The sequence below is a fragment of the Bidens hawaiensis genome, unplaced genomic scaffold, assembly GCF_021521415.1.
Source record: "Bidens hawaiensis isolate Kalapana, Puna unplaced genomic scaffold, B.hawaiensis_p1.1 tig00010929_1, whole genome shotgun sequence".
NCBI lineage: Eukaryota > Viridiplantae > Streptophyta > Magnoliopsida > Asterales > Asteraceae > Bidens > Bidens hawaiensis.
In genome coordinates this window covers 92274-104883 of record NW_027491846.1, presented here as the reverse complement: position 1 = coordinate 104883, position 12610 = coordinate 92274, and the positions used below count along the sequence as shown (strand labels likewise).

Sequence of the window (12610 nt, the reverse complement as noted above, 5' to 3'; positions counted from 1 at the left end):
CCCTTAAAAAAGTCAATGTGATCATTTTCATTAGTTAATATTTGAATGAGCACGTCACCAATTAAAAGTAAATAAATGTATCCCCAAATTGAAGTAAAAAATAACATGATGCATTACGTCCAACATTTCATAAGTAAACAAAATATCTAACAAAAATTTTTTAAATATAAAAACTTTTACAGAAATAGTTAAAATTATATTCATGGGATTACATAAATATAAACAAATTTACTAAATAGTTCTTAACAGAAATAGTTAAACTTTTAAATATAACATAAATCCCATATAGGTAGATTATATATGAATATAAACGAATTTACTAAATAGTTCTTAACAGAAGTAGTTGTAATTATAATAATACAATATAACATAGTGAAAAACGTTTTTCATAGACATGATAATATGAAATGTATATAATAATAAATATAATATGGGTTAATAATTATGGGTAAATTGTGCGTTAATAAGAGTTGATACGTGTCGTTAGTAAACAATCATGATCTTCTAACTCCAGCACACAGCTCCGTAGATGAAAATGGTCTCCTTCTAAGAAAACCATTCCGCAGTAGCCGCATATGGTGTAATTAATTTAAGGGAAAATCACAAAGTAATATAAAATAACATAATTATTAATATTTTCCATATTAAAGGAGTTTTATGATCATAATTTATATGTTTTCATTCGGATGAAGTTTGGTACTTCATTTTCTAGTGAACAACCATTTTTTTCTATAATGTTTAGGTAAATTAATTCTCGTCACTTGATGTCCCGATAGAACAACATACATGCTATAAAACAGAACAACGTTAGTCTTGTCATTGTGAGAGGGAATTTCTCCTTATAGCCATCCTCCGACATGTAAATAACTAGTGTACATATAAATGTGAGAGAAACGTTCTAGTTTTTTTCCTTTGGGTTGGCGGAATATTAACTGTTTATACTGATACCCCTCCCTAATGACACCTTTTAGTTCAGACGTATATGGGATAATTAGTGTACATATAAATGTGAGAGAAACGTTCGAGCTTTTTTCCTTTGGGTTGGCGGAATATCAATTGTTTATACTGATGCCCCTCCCTGATGACACCTTTTAGTTCAGACTTGGTTTTGGGTATTTATACCTATTTAGATGTTTCAAGTCTTTGATATTTCCATCAGATTCGGGCTTTATTTTGGTTTATATGGTTAGGATTAATGGATATAAAAAATAGTAAAGCCGATGATCTAAACCAAAAAAAAGTTGTTATATGTGAACTGGATTGGCTTGCGTAATATTATTATTAGTACATGGTATCAATATTATTAGTATTATGAATGAGAAAGTGAATACGGTGCGGTCATGCGTGTAGCCTTACACGTAAAATCAGTCAAAACTACGTAGTTTTGATTAAAAATCACCGTCAAGTAATTAAACCCTTCCATATATAGGTAATTCCATATCTTTCGTTTGTAGTGATTTCCTTCCAAGTCTAATGGAAAAGTTTTGCAGGTTTCGAAAAATAGAGATTTTGCCATTGGATAAATTTGTTTTCCATTTATTTATTTATTATTTAAGTATTAAATTATGTATTGCAAGGTTTCGAAAAATAGAGATTTTGCCATTGGATAAATTTGTTTTCCATTTATTTATATATTTATTATTTAAGTATTAAATTATGTATAACTACAGGCTTTTCAAAATTGGATTTATGTTGTGAATTTATTGAAAAATTTTGCTTTTCAAGAATTAAGTGGGAATGTAATACAGAACTTAAAGTTTTAAAGAAAAAATGAAATAGACTAAGAGCCAGTAGCCACTCTGTACGAGCATGATAAAGACTAAGTTATAATGGTTGTGGAATTTGTGTGAAATTAGTAGTTAAGTAAATCCAGTTTGAGGAAAAATAAAGTTCCACACTCAAGGTTACGTAATTGAGTTTTTCATGAAAATGGAAGGTATTTAATTAAATAAGTGGGTCTTCTAATCAAAACTACATAGTTTTGACTGATTTTACGTATAAGGTTACACGCATGACAGCAGCGTATTCATTATGAAATATGAATAGAGCAAGGGTTGGCTTATTATATATAAAGATTAGGTGGATAAAAATGGAAAAGTAAGCCAGTCCGGACCCACTTGCTTTAGACTTGTTCTACTACATTCTTCGAGCCTCTAGAAATGAAGTACACTCCCACTAACACTTATTTAATTACTTTTTACATTTACGGAAATAAACCCATGTGTGGGAAACAAGCATGAAAGATCTTGGGTCAACAAATACATCGGCATCGGTTAATTAAACTTTCCATATTTGGAATGTTATCATTCCTTGCTTTCATCCATAAAGTGCCAACCACCGGAAATTGTGAAAGAATATATATATTTACCCCATAATTAATCATGCAACCACTCTGCTACAGTACAAATTATTAAAAACAGCTCATATTACTTGATATAACATTAAAATCCTAGAAAATACAAAATTATTTATGGTTATTTGTTATTAATCTATAAAGTGAAAGAGAAATACAAATATTGAGAATGTAAGGGAGTTTTTATCATTTGGTATGTTTTCATCATATTTGGGATAAAAGAAGGTTGATATATATACTTGTATATATTTTGATGCTTATTTCAATATTTGGGCGGCTCTCCTTTGTATATTATCCTAATTACTTTTAAGATTATAAATGAAAAACAAGTCTATAGCCCAAAGTAGGACCCAACTACAATTCACGGAAATTAGAAGGTTAAAAAAGATATATTTGTTATTGGTAAGGTTGTCTCTGTCTTATCATCCTCCGTACAATGATGATGATGAAAAAAGATATATTTGTTGAAACCATATCGTCACATGTTAAATATCTAACGTGTGTAATTATTCACGCATGGGTTGCTAGTTACTCATGCATGTCTTTTGAGAGTGTATAAACGCGATTAACTAAAAGCGTATCTAATCAAGAGTTGGCCACTCCCTGATAAGTTCATTGCAGGGCGACAAAAGTAACCTATGATGTAACTCTACAAGCAAAACAGAAAGGCGGTCCTCGGGATCCGTAAATGCCACATGCATGGTGCTCATGAAAACCGCTATTTGGCATATTTTTAATGTTTAGGTTTACTGTTCATAGTGTACATGTGAAATATAATGATACAATAACATGTTAATTGTCAAGATTATCATATCCAAGGCAACATTTCATGGTTTTTGCATACTTTTGCGCCTATGGAGTATTTTGTTTCAGCCCCAATTGTAGGTATATATATACTGGTTCTCACAAACTTGGTGACTAATACTAGATGCTCCAGCTAGAGTTCAATTGGGCCACATTGATGTTAAACTTTAACTTGCAAAGTTGCAATCAGCCTCATAGTTAATAACAACTCATAGTGTTGGAAGCCATATAGGAGCGACAAAAGTCCAAAACAAAGAAAAACATGGGTGAATATACATAAACATATAGCACATATATATAATTCAGTTTCTCTATATCTTTACCTATAGCCTATCTCTTAACACAAATCACTACAACAATCACATAATTCACAACAGCAATCGAGGCATTGAAAACAAGCAAGGGCGGTACATAGTTGTGTGAGAACAATGGCGCATTGATCATTCATCGTAGAGCATGTGCGGATGAAACACGCGCAACAACATCGATCAAGAAACATGCCCCAACAAGAGGAAGCCGCTTGCATCACTATTCCTGCAGGCTCGCTTAATTCTAAATCTTGGATTCCCGGAGGTAGATTATCAGTTGTTGCTTTCAAGTTACCAAATCCAACACTTATATTCCGTAGGTATAACGTCTTGTGATTCTCTAACTTTGAACACTTCTGCAATTCAATATATATTTGATAAATAATAAGACTTACCAATCCCGCCATTGACAAATAACAGGATTGACTTCAAAAGTCAAAGTATGAAGTATTAGCTGCTTTTCCGTTACTCGATTTAAGATTATAGTTCCGTTAATTATACTATTACATTATGTATACATGTAAGGATGTACCTCTTCTGGTAGAACTGAAACGAGGGTTGGCTTTAATTTGTCGCTTTGAACGAGAACCATGCGGGTATATTCGGAAGAAACTCCCATTTGTAGGCTCATATTTGCAATCTATGACCAATAAAACAGTTTCATAAATTGAAGTTAAGTGAACACATGATGATAACCACAAATGCCCCTAAACATTTGCAATGAGATTTTAAAGGAATATAATTAAAAATAAACCTTTTCCTCCATCTGTGTATTTTGCTCTAACCATGCACGCGCTGTGAGTGCATCAATCACCCTTCTTGAACAGACCTGGAAGTGGGATATTTGAAAGATTTTATTAGTCCTAGAAGAATATTTCAATGAACCCGACCTTTTCCGTTCACCATGACAAAATCCATCCAAACATTTAAAATTTTATATGTACCCTTCTGAATTTCATAATATCGCATCTACTTTCTCAAAAAGCTAAAATTGAAGTATTAATACACAATAATACTAAAATATATCCTAACTTTTGGATTGTGATTAATACTTCATTGTCCCCCTAAATTACAAACAAACTTAGGTCTTAAATGCCTTCACATGGATGTCTTGCGTTTATTCACATATGGTTGTGCAGACGAGGTTCCCGGTTCGGTCTTCACATGACTTGCTTTCATCATTTCATAGAACCATTCTATGCCTTCAAGATAGAGAAGATAGACCGCCTTTAATTCAATTGCCTTGTCGAAATCACACCGAATATCCATTGCTATGTAGCTCCAAGCATTGTTAATATTTTCTTCTACATATCCTCCACTTAACATAGTCATCATGTATAGATCGTATACATCTATCTCCTTACCATGTTCACAATAATGAAATCCAATTTTGGAGTGGAAACAAATTATGAAGATAAAGAGTTCAAATTCATATAAAAAGGACTGGAGATGTAGAAACACACTTGTTGAGAGTGTGCAGTATGTTCATGAACTTGACAAAAAACATATTGAGTTTGAAACAGTTAACAAAACAAGGTTTTAAAGTGACAATTGAAGGTGATGTTTGTCACACAAAGATGAATGTTGATGATGAACTGAGGATAAAAATTTTAACGAATCGATGACGTCGAAAAAAAAGGTGTATTTAACCAATTACTTGGATGCAATTGGTTTGTAGACTGGATAAGACTCAAAAGAAGAAGATGTCCAAACTCATCCATGTATATCATCAATAAGTGATTGCATGAATCTGTTAAACACATTGCAGGTTTTTAATCATGTTTGCAAGTATAATGATGATTTCTGAAGAAATATTTTCCACGAACTCGTGGAATAATATCATATCGTGTACCTTGAATCCTATTTTGAGAGACCCATTCCACCATATTTGAGCAACGGTCTATGCATGACGACTATATTAAGTGGAGGATATGTAGAAGCAACGGTGAACAATGCAAGGAGCTACATAGCAATAGATGTTGGGTGTGATTTCGACAAGGCATTTGAATTAAAGGCAGTTTGTCTTCTCTATCTTGAAGGCATAGAATGGTTCCATGAAATGATTAAAGCAAGTCATGTGAAGACCGAACCGGGAACCTCCTCTGCACAACCATATGTGAATAAACGCAATACATCCATGTGATCGTCATTCAAGACCAAAGTTTGTTTGTGATTGAGGGACATTGATGAAGTATCAATCACAAAACAAAACTTCTGATATAATTTAGCATTAGTATTATTGTGTATTATACTAATAGTTACATGTTCCATCGAATAAGTGAAGAGGACACTATCCATAGAGAATATTCATTGAAACAATTCTTATACCATATTTTATATACCATGAAATGGGTAAAGATGGTATTTGTTTGTATACTGAAAGTTAGAAAGTGAAACATGAAAGAAATTATTTATATATATATATATATATATATATATATATATAAATATATATATATATATTAAATTAATGTAATACATTACCCTGTCTAAAGGTATGCCCTTTGCTTTCCTCACTTTGACATCAATTATACAAGTGCTCATATCAGCCCGGAAGCCTCTAGCTATAACAGTATCAGGGAAATCCCCATGGTATCGACCGAACACAACTAGCGGACTTCCAAACAAATCTGGAATACGAAAGGGATACAACTGCAATGATTACAACTAAAATGATCAGATGTCATGAATGGGTTGACCACACCATATGTATAATTAGCATCAAAATATTATAAATTTAACATATGACGTATCACGCAATGTACCTCAGTTGAATCAAGATTTTGTAAGGCGTCAAGGGTTACATTTGTGAGTACGGGAGATAAAGCGTTATTAAACATTCGTGGTAATAGGTCACTAATTAAATCTGGTCAAAAAAAAAGTCAACAATTATTTGACATTAGTACTGTGTGTACCAAGACAACTTTGATTAAGTAAGATAATGGTACTAGTCTGCTAGACAGAACTTACCTACATCATATGCAGCATCATAGCATCCCCTTCCCATATGTGCAAGCATTTGCAAAAAATAATGATTGCAGTATGAACCTGAGAATCTTGAAACCGTAAATAAGAAGCCACAATACACACTCACATAACATTAAGCTCTAAGAAGCAAAGGCCTCACCTATGCCAAACGTGCAAATCCGAGGACAATTAAGTCCTCCATCCATTAACTTATCTTTAACTATATTACAAATATCTTTTTCATCTTCAACAGTACCGTCAGTAATGAGGAAAATGAGAGGAAAACGTTCACCCGTCTTACCAACCATTTCCAATGCCTAGATATTATGATCATCAGAAACAATCGTTCATGCCAAAATAGGATTGGAGCACATCAAGAGATGAAAAGTACCTTTTGCAAGGGACTAAGAAGGTTCGTATCGCCTTCAGCAATAAGTTTAGTGTTCATCCATCTAGTGGCATTTGTGATTGCTTCGTTCGTTGCTAATTCCATTGATGATGAGAATAACTGAATATCTCCATTGAACGCTATGATGTTAAAAGAATCTTCTTGATTAAGCTCTGAAAGGCAACCGATCACTGCATCTTTTGATTTCTCAAGAGGGTCATCTTGCATGCTTGTGCTTATGTCTAGTAGAAATACCACTTCCCTTTTCAAAGGCTGCGCAAGTGCATAATTAACCACACAAATAAGGTTAGCTCTAGGATGTTCGGGATCGTTTTTAACAACTTATTGCATTTTTTAAACATGTATTTCCACTAACCTTAATATTTTTGTTTCTCCCAGGAAAAAGATAAAAGCAAAACATATCTCTCTGATCAGAATCCTGTAGAGATGGTGACTGCAGTAGCACACCACCAAAGATATCATCCTCACATACCTACAAAGAAATGTTAGTTACTAAAAACATATTTGCATATTTACTCCTTTTGATAGAGCCCAAAGATATGAGTCCCTTACAGAGAAAGAAAAATAGAAGTCTTGAGTAGACCATTTCTGGACATCTGCTTCGTATGAGAAGCCTAATTCGCCAGCCTGTCGTCTAGTTTCCTTTCAAGCGAAACAAGAGAAGTATAGTATCAGGAGACATTAGGCACAAACCAGAAACCAACATGATATAGAATAGGGCAAACCGCATGAAATACGAGCGACTTTGCACTATTTGTCGATTTTAACAAACAAATTAAATTTAGACACAAACTATTAACCAACTTATAATTTGTTACTAGTAGTACCAACCAACCTCCTTTTATCAGTTTATTGATGACATGTCACTTGTTAAAAAGTATTTAAAAATAACTATTAATTATATGTCATACAAGATTCCACATGGCATCTACATAAACATTAAAATGATAAATAAGACTAGACCAGTAATTCTTCTACACTTTGTTGCTTTAATAGATTAATATAATTTGACTTGACTGTTAAATCAATAACAAAATGTGTTCAAAGTACCACTTAAGTTGCAAGCATTATTAAGTGTAAATGATTAATTTGTGATATTTGTCATACAGAACAGTTATATATAGAGAGATCAAGTAAGTTGATGACTGGAAAAACTTCAGGGACTAGTGGAGCTAAGTTTGAAAACTGGAGGGCTGTATGTGGCAAAGGAAAAAAAGATAAAGAGAACATTTCATTCTAATTCGTTTTTTCTAAGATTAAGTTCTCAAGTGTTCTTGGACACCAAATCCTGATGTATTGTCTCTTAAGTAAGAAGCATGTGATTCAGCTCTTTTTTGACCAAATGTAAACATGGTTTCTGTTTAGTACAGTGTGTCCTATAAAGTGCTAAGCTAAAGTTTAAACTTTAAATATAATATAATACCTTTAAAGGATGAGTAGAAAAGTTGCACATGATCTCTTTATCAATACCAGAGTTCACATTCAACAACACTTTTTCCTTCATGGCACTTCCCTTAACTACCGGCACAACATAAACCGGAAAAGTGAATGGCACGTTAAGGCGGAACTCGTTATCTTGGTACGATAGTTTCTGAGACCATCTAACATTAACATGGATGTATGATCCTCCATCAACCTTGTAAAAATAAACAATCAAAAAGTAAGCAAATTGATCTTAAAAACAAAAAACAAAACAAAAGGTTGAATCATAATAATAAGTTGTTGGGAAAAAACCTGAAAAATCTTGAACATGTATGTGTTGCCTTTCATTAGGTACCCATTATTTGTCTTGCTTAATTTTTCTATGTCCTTTTCAGATTGTGGATTTATGAACTGGGTAGAATATGATCTTCTAGGAGTCTCCACCTCAATACCTAGAACTGAACCCTGTTAGCCAAGCCATGTTCTTTTCAGAACTAAAATTAAAAATAATAAAATTATTGTAAATTGTGAAACCCTTTTAAATTGAATGATCATGTACACAATACACAACAAAGAATAAAGAAAGCTAAAAGGACAATCAATTCAATTCAATTGTATTAAATTAGGTATTCCTAATTACTATAATTAGAATTTATTTAATCCTACTTTTGTACATAATTATTCCTAACTTGCATAACCAGTATGCCTATTCAACTAGGATTCTTGGGGTGTAAACAAGCCTAACCAAGTTGAGCCCAAGCTCGGCTTGTGAGTCGTTTTTCAAGCTTGACCTCAGCTCGTTTCAAGCTCTATTTGCTAGTAATTTTTAAAACTCGAACTCGACTCATTTGTTATTTATATAATTTATGCTTATTATTATTTTTATATATTATATATATATCACGTAAGAGTTAACTGCGATTTTCATCCCCGTGGTTTGTTCAAATTTGCTATTTTCGTCCATATGGTTTCATTTTCATTGCAATTTTCATCCTTTCCATTAACATATTTTGGACTAAGGTAACAGATTTTAACAAACTACATGGATGATAATCTCAATAAAAAAGAAATCTCATAGACAAAAATTGCAACGTAAGTTAAACCTTAGGGACTAAAATAGCAAATTTTAAATTTTAAACCAAAATAGTAAATTTAAACAAACCTCTGTATATAATTTACTTATATTTTTCATAACTTTATACATAATAGTAACTATTAAAAATTTATATACTCCGTATTAATTATATAAATCTTATGTTCGCGAGCTGTGACAAGTGATCGAAGCTTGGGCTCGTTTAGTAAAAAACACTTTATTTTTATGCTCGAACTCATTTAAGCTCAACCTAATTCAAGCTTTTAACAAACCAATCTCGAACAGCTCACGAGATTCAACTCAAATGACGTCGTTAATATTTTATATATTATTTCAAAATCAACATAAATAGAAGTTAATTAATAATAATAATAATTACCTGGTCACCCATCGGAACCACAACTCTACAATCACAACTCGCATTCGCCGCCACACAATGCACCCGCCACGTTCCGGTAACACTAACAAACGCCGTATCCAACCAACACTCAACTTCCATCGTAACTCCATGCATATGCAACGGCACCAACGCCGGCGGATCACAATGACCGTACACATACGGCTGGTAGCTACAAATATCCGGATTATCAACCACCGAAGGATCCGTTATCACCGCGTAAACCATAGGTGCTGTAGGTAAATAATAACTCTCCGGCTGACGTAACGATGAGCGTGAAGAAGATGATGATGATGATGACTTGTTCATGGACGGTGGCTTTGGAGCCGTTGTTAAGGCGTTGGTTTTGCCGTAGGAGATGCGTTTGCATAACTGAAGGCCGGTGTGAACTGATTTAGAGAAGGTGTTAATATTATTGACGGCCATCGGTGGTGGTTTGTTAATAAAATGATGATGGTGAGTTCGGAGTGAGAATAAAAGGTTAGTTAGTGGTGGTGGGAGTCATGTAACATGTTGTATGTATAATAATATATTATATTATAGGTCTCTTTTTGGAATTATATGATTGACACGTTACGATAAGCATTTTTTTAGATACTAATTTAATTACTACCTCTTTTTGTTTTTTTAATTTTATTCTTTATGTATGGTTTAATAAAAGAAATTAGTTTGATTGAGATGGTGTAAAGTAAAGCATATGACTTTTTAGATTAGATCATTTTTGGTATTATTAAGAAATATGTGAAATTGTAAATCTATATATCATAATACTATTTTGAGTTAATTACAGAGATTCTTAATGTGATTTATTGGTTTACTTGAATTTACATGTATGTTTTCTAATACTTTGAAGCGGGTAACACTTCGTGATCATTTGACTGGATGACGTTAGTTTTTCCCGATATATGTGTGTGAAATTACTAGACTACCCTTGATTTATAAAAGATTAAATATTAAACCGGTTAATTAAGATAAAACTGTAAAATGTATATATTCTAAATTAGTTTTATAGTTAAATAACAACCAGTGGTTTTTTATTTTTAGTATAAAACTAAGGATTCTATTTGAGTTGTTGTTTGCTTGAAAGACTCTTGAACAACTTGGTAAACACTTTGAGGCTTTTTACGCTCTCGAAAAAATAACGAACCCTCTCGTATACTTTCACAAACACATTAAATTTTTGTCGGTAACATATACCATGTTTTTTTTCATGTGAGTTTTAGGCTCGGTTGTCATCTTCAATAAATAATTAACTAAGTGCTTCTTGTTGTACATCGGAAAACAAACGAGTTTTTCAAATGGAAGCGTAATTTGTTTTGAGATAACCATGTCAAGCACCGGCTTCAACGATCTTCTTCTTTCATTTATATCAATTGTATTGCTAGCCTTTATTTATTTATTTATTTTTTTGCATCTAATTTGTTTCCCGTCCTTATTATATTTTGTTTGAAATTTTCAAAATGTAAATCAAAATATGTCACAATAGTTGAATAATGCGTGGTGATGATATCCCATGGATATGGTCGTATGACATCTAAATTATTTTCTCGATTAGTTAAAAACAAATAAAAGGATTCAATTACCATTTAACATAACAGACAATCTCGAATGAATGAAACGAGTGGTTCATTCTACGCCTAAAAGTGGGCGCACTAATACTCCAAAAAGGTTGATAGTAATGCTGACTATTGTGGCATTGGTCCCAAAATATAATATGTTTGAAAGAACACAAAAGTGGTCCAAATATACTACACAGTTAATAACCTTGGAGATATACATTAATTATACACGAAACAAATGTGCTCATAGCAACTTAGAAAGCATATCTCTGCATACCAAAAATTGTCTTATTAAAACGGGTGATTGATAAAAGAGAATGGAATATGAGAAAACTAGCTATATGAATAAAATAATCGTGGTTTGGTCATTAGGGTACTCGGCGTCTTCGGCTTCAAGGGTTGCTTGAAAACACCACCGCCGCAACCTTGGTACCAGGCTCTGGCTTGTAATTTCGGTTTGGTGAAATTAAAATTGGAGATGGTGAAGTGCAATCACTTTGCGTATCCATTCGGCTTCCACCCTGGTTTGTCCATTTGGTTTGCATATTAATTAGGTAATGACCAAAGAAGCTCGGATACTTCAACATGTGTCTCGAGTAGAATTAGATGATTGGGTTTGAGACTTTTGAGTAACGGCTATAATCTATATGTATAGATTAAGATTGTTTTGTGCACTCTTTTTGTGTAAGTGTCCACTATAGAAAATCATTTTCCCTAGTAAAACTTGTTTATGAAATGAAATTTGATAATTGTATCTTCATCAATCACCAATATGAAGAATTTAGATATAACTTTTTTATATAACTTTTAATACATGTAAGAGCAACTTGCTTTTCATAAATGTACTAATTCATATAATATATATTATATTGTAATATATTATATTTGTAAATAATGTCAATAATTATAACTTACTATGAAAAAGTAGTGCTAACAAAACGTCTTAGCGTGCTAAACAAGTCAAAGATGACACGATTAATACAACTGTCAAACATGAATACGACTCATTAACTATTTATATATTATATATGTAACACAATTGTATGTTTCATGTAGCAAGAGTAAGACGTGATAGAGATTTGCCTACTAATTTTTATTATTTTAAAAAAATATAAAATTATATAGCTTACCTTTTATTAAGCAAATTTAACCGTATTTTAAAAATGTCAAAAATAAGAAATTATCAACTTGCACTTGTCTAGAGATCATCATAAATGATTAAAGTGTGTTGTTTTACCATACACCAAATATTCAACTAGAGTTGCTCCTGTATAAAAAGCGAGGTATTGCAATGTAGT

General features: G+C 32.5%; 1 protein-coding gene across 2 annotated transcripts; it reads right to left on the bottom strand.

Annotated features, from left to right (window-relative positions):
* Positions 1 to 3464: 3464 nt before the first annotated feature.
* LOC143536854 (uncharacterized) lies at positions 3465 to 10478 on the bottom strand. 2 transcript variants are annotated; one of them, XM_077030756.1, is made up of 13 exons: positions 9736 to 10478; positions 8576 to 8728; positions 8265 to 8477; positions 7394 to 7483; positions 7197 to 7313; positions 6824 to 7093; positions 6593 to 6749; positions 6436 to 6513; positions 6231 to 6331; positions 5950 to 6117; positions 4220 to 4294; positions 3998 to 4105; positions 3465 to 3821 (listed from the first exon to the last, which is right to left on the bottom strand). In XM_077030756.1, exons 1-13 carry the CDS (start codon positions 10177 to 10179, stop codon positions 3495 to 3497), a joined length of 2301 nt encoding a protein of 766 aa, XP_076886871.1. In that variant the 5' UTR covers positions 10180 to 10478; the 3' UTR covers positions 3465 to 3494. The 2 variants fall into 2 exon arrangements, with proteins under 2 accessions (XP_076886871.1, XP_076886872.1); XM_077030757.1 differs by having other exon boundaries at positions 8576 to 8715; positions 9736 to 9906.
* Positions 10479 to 12610: the final 2132 nt, after the last annotated feature.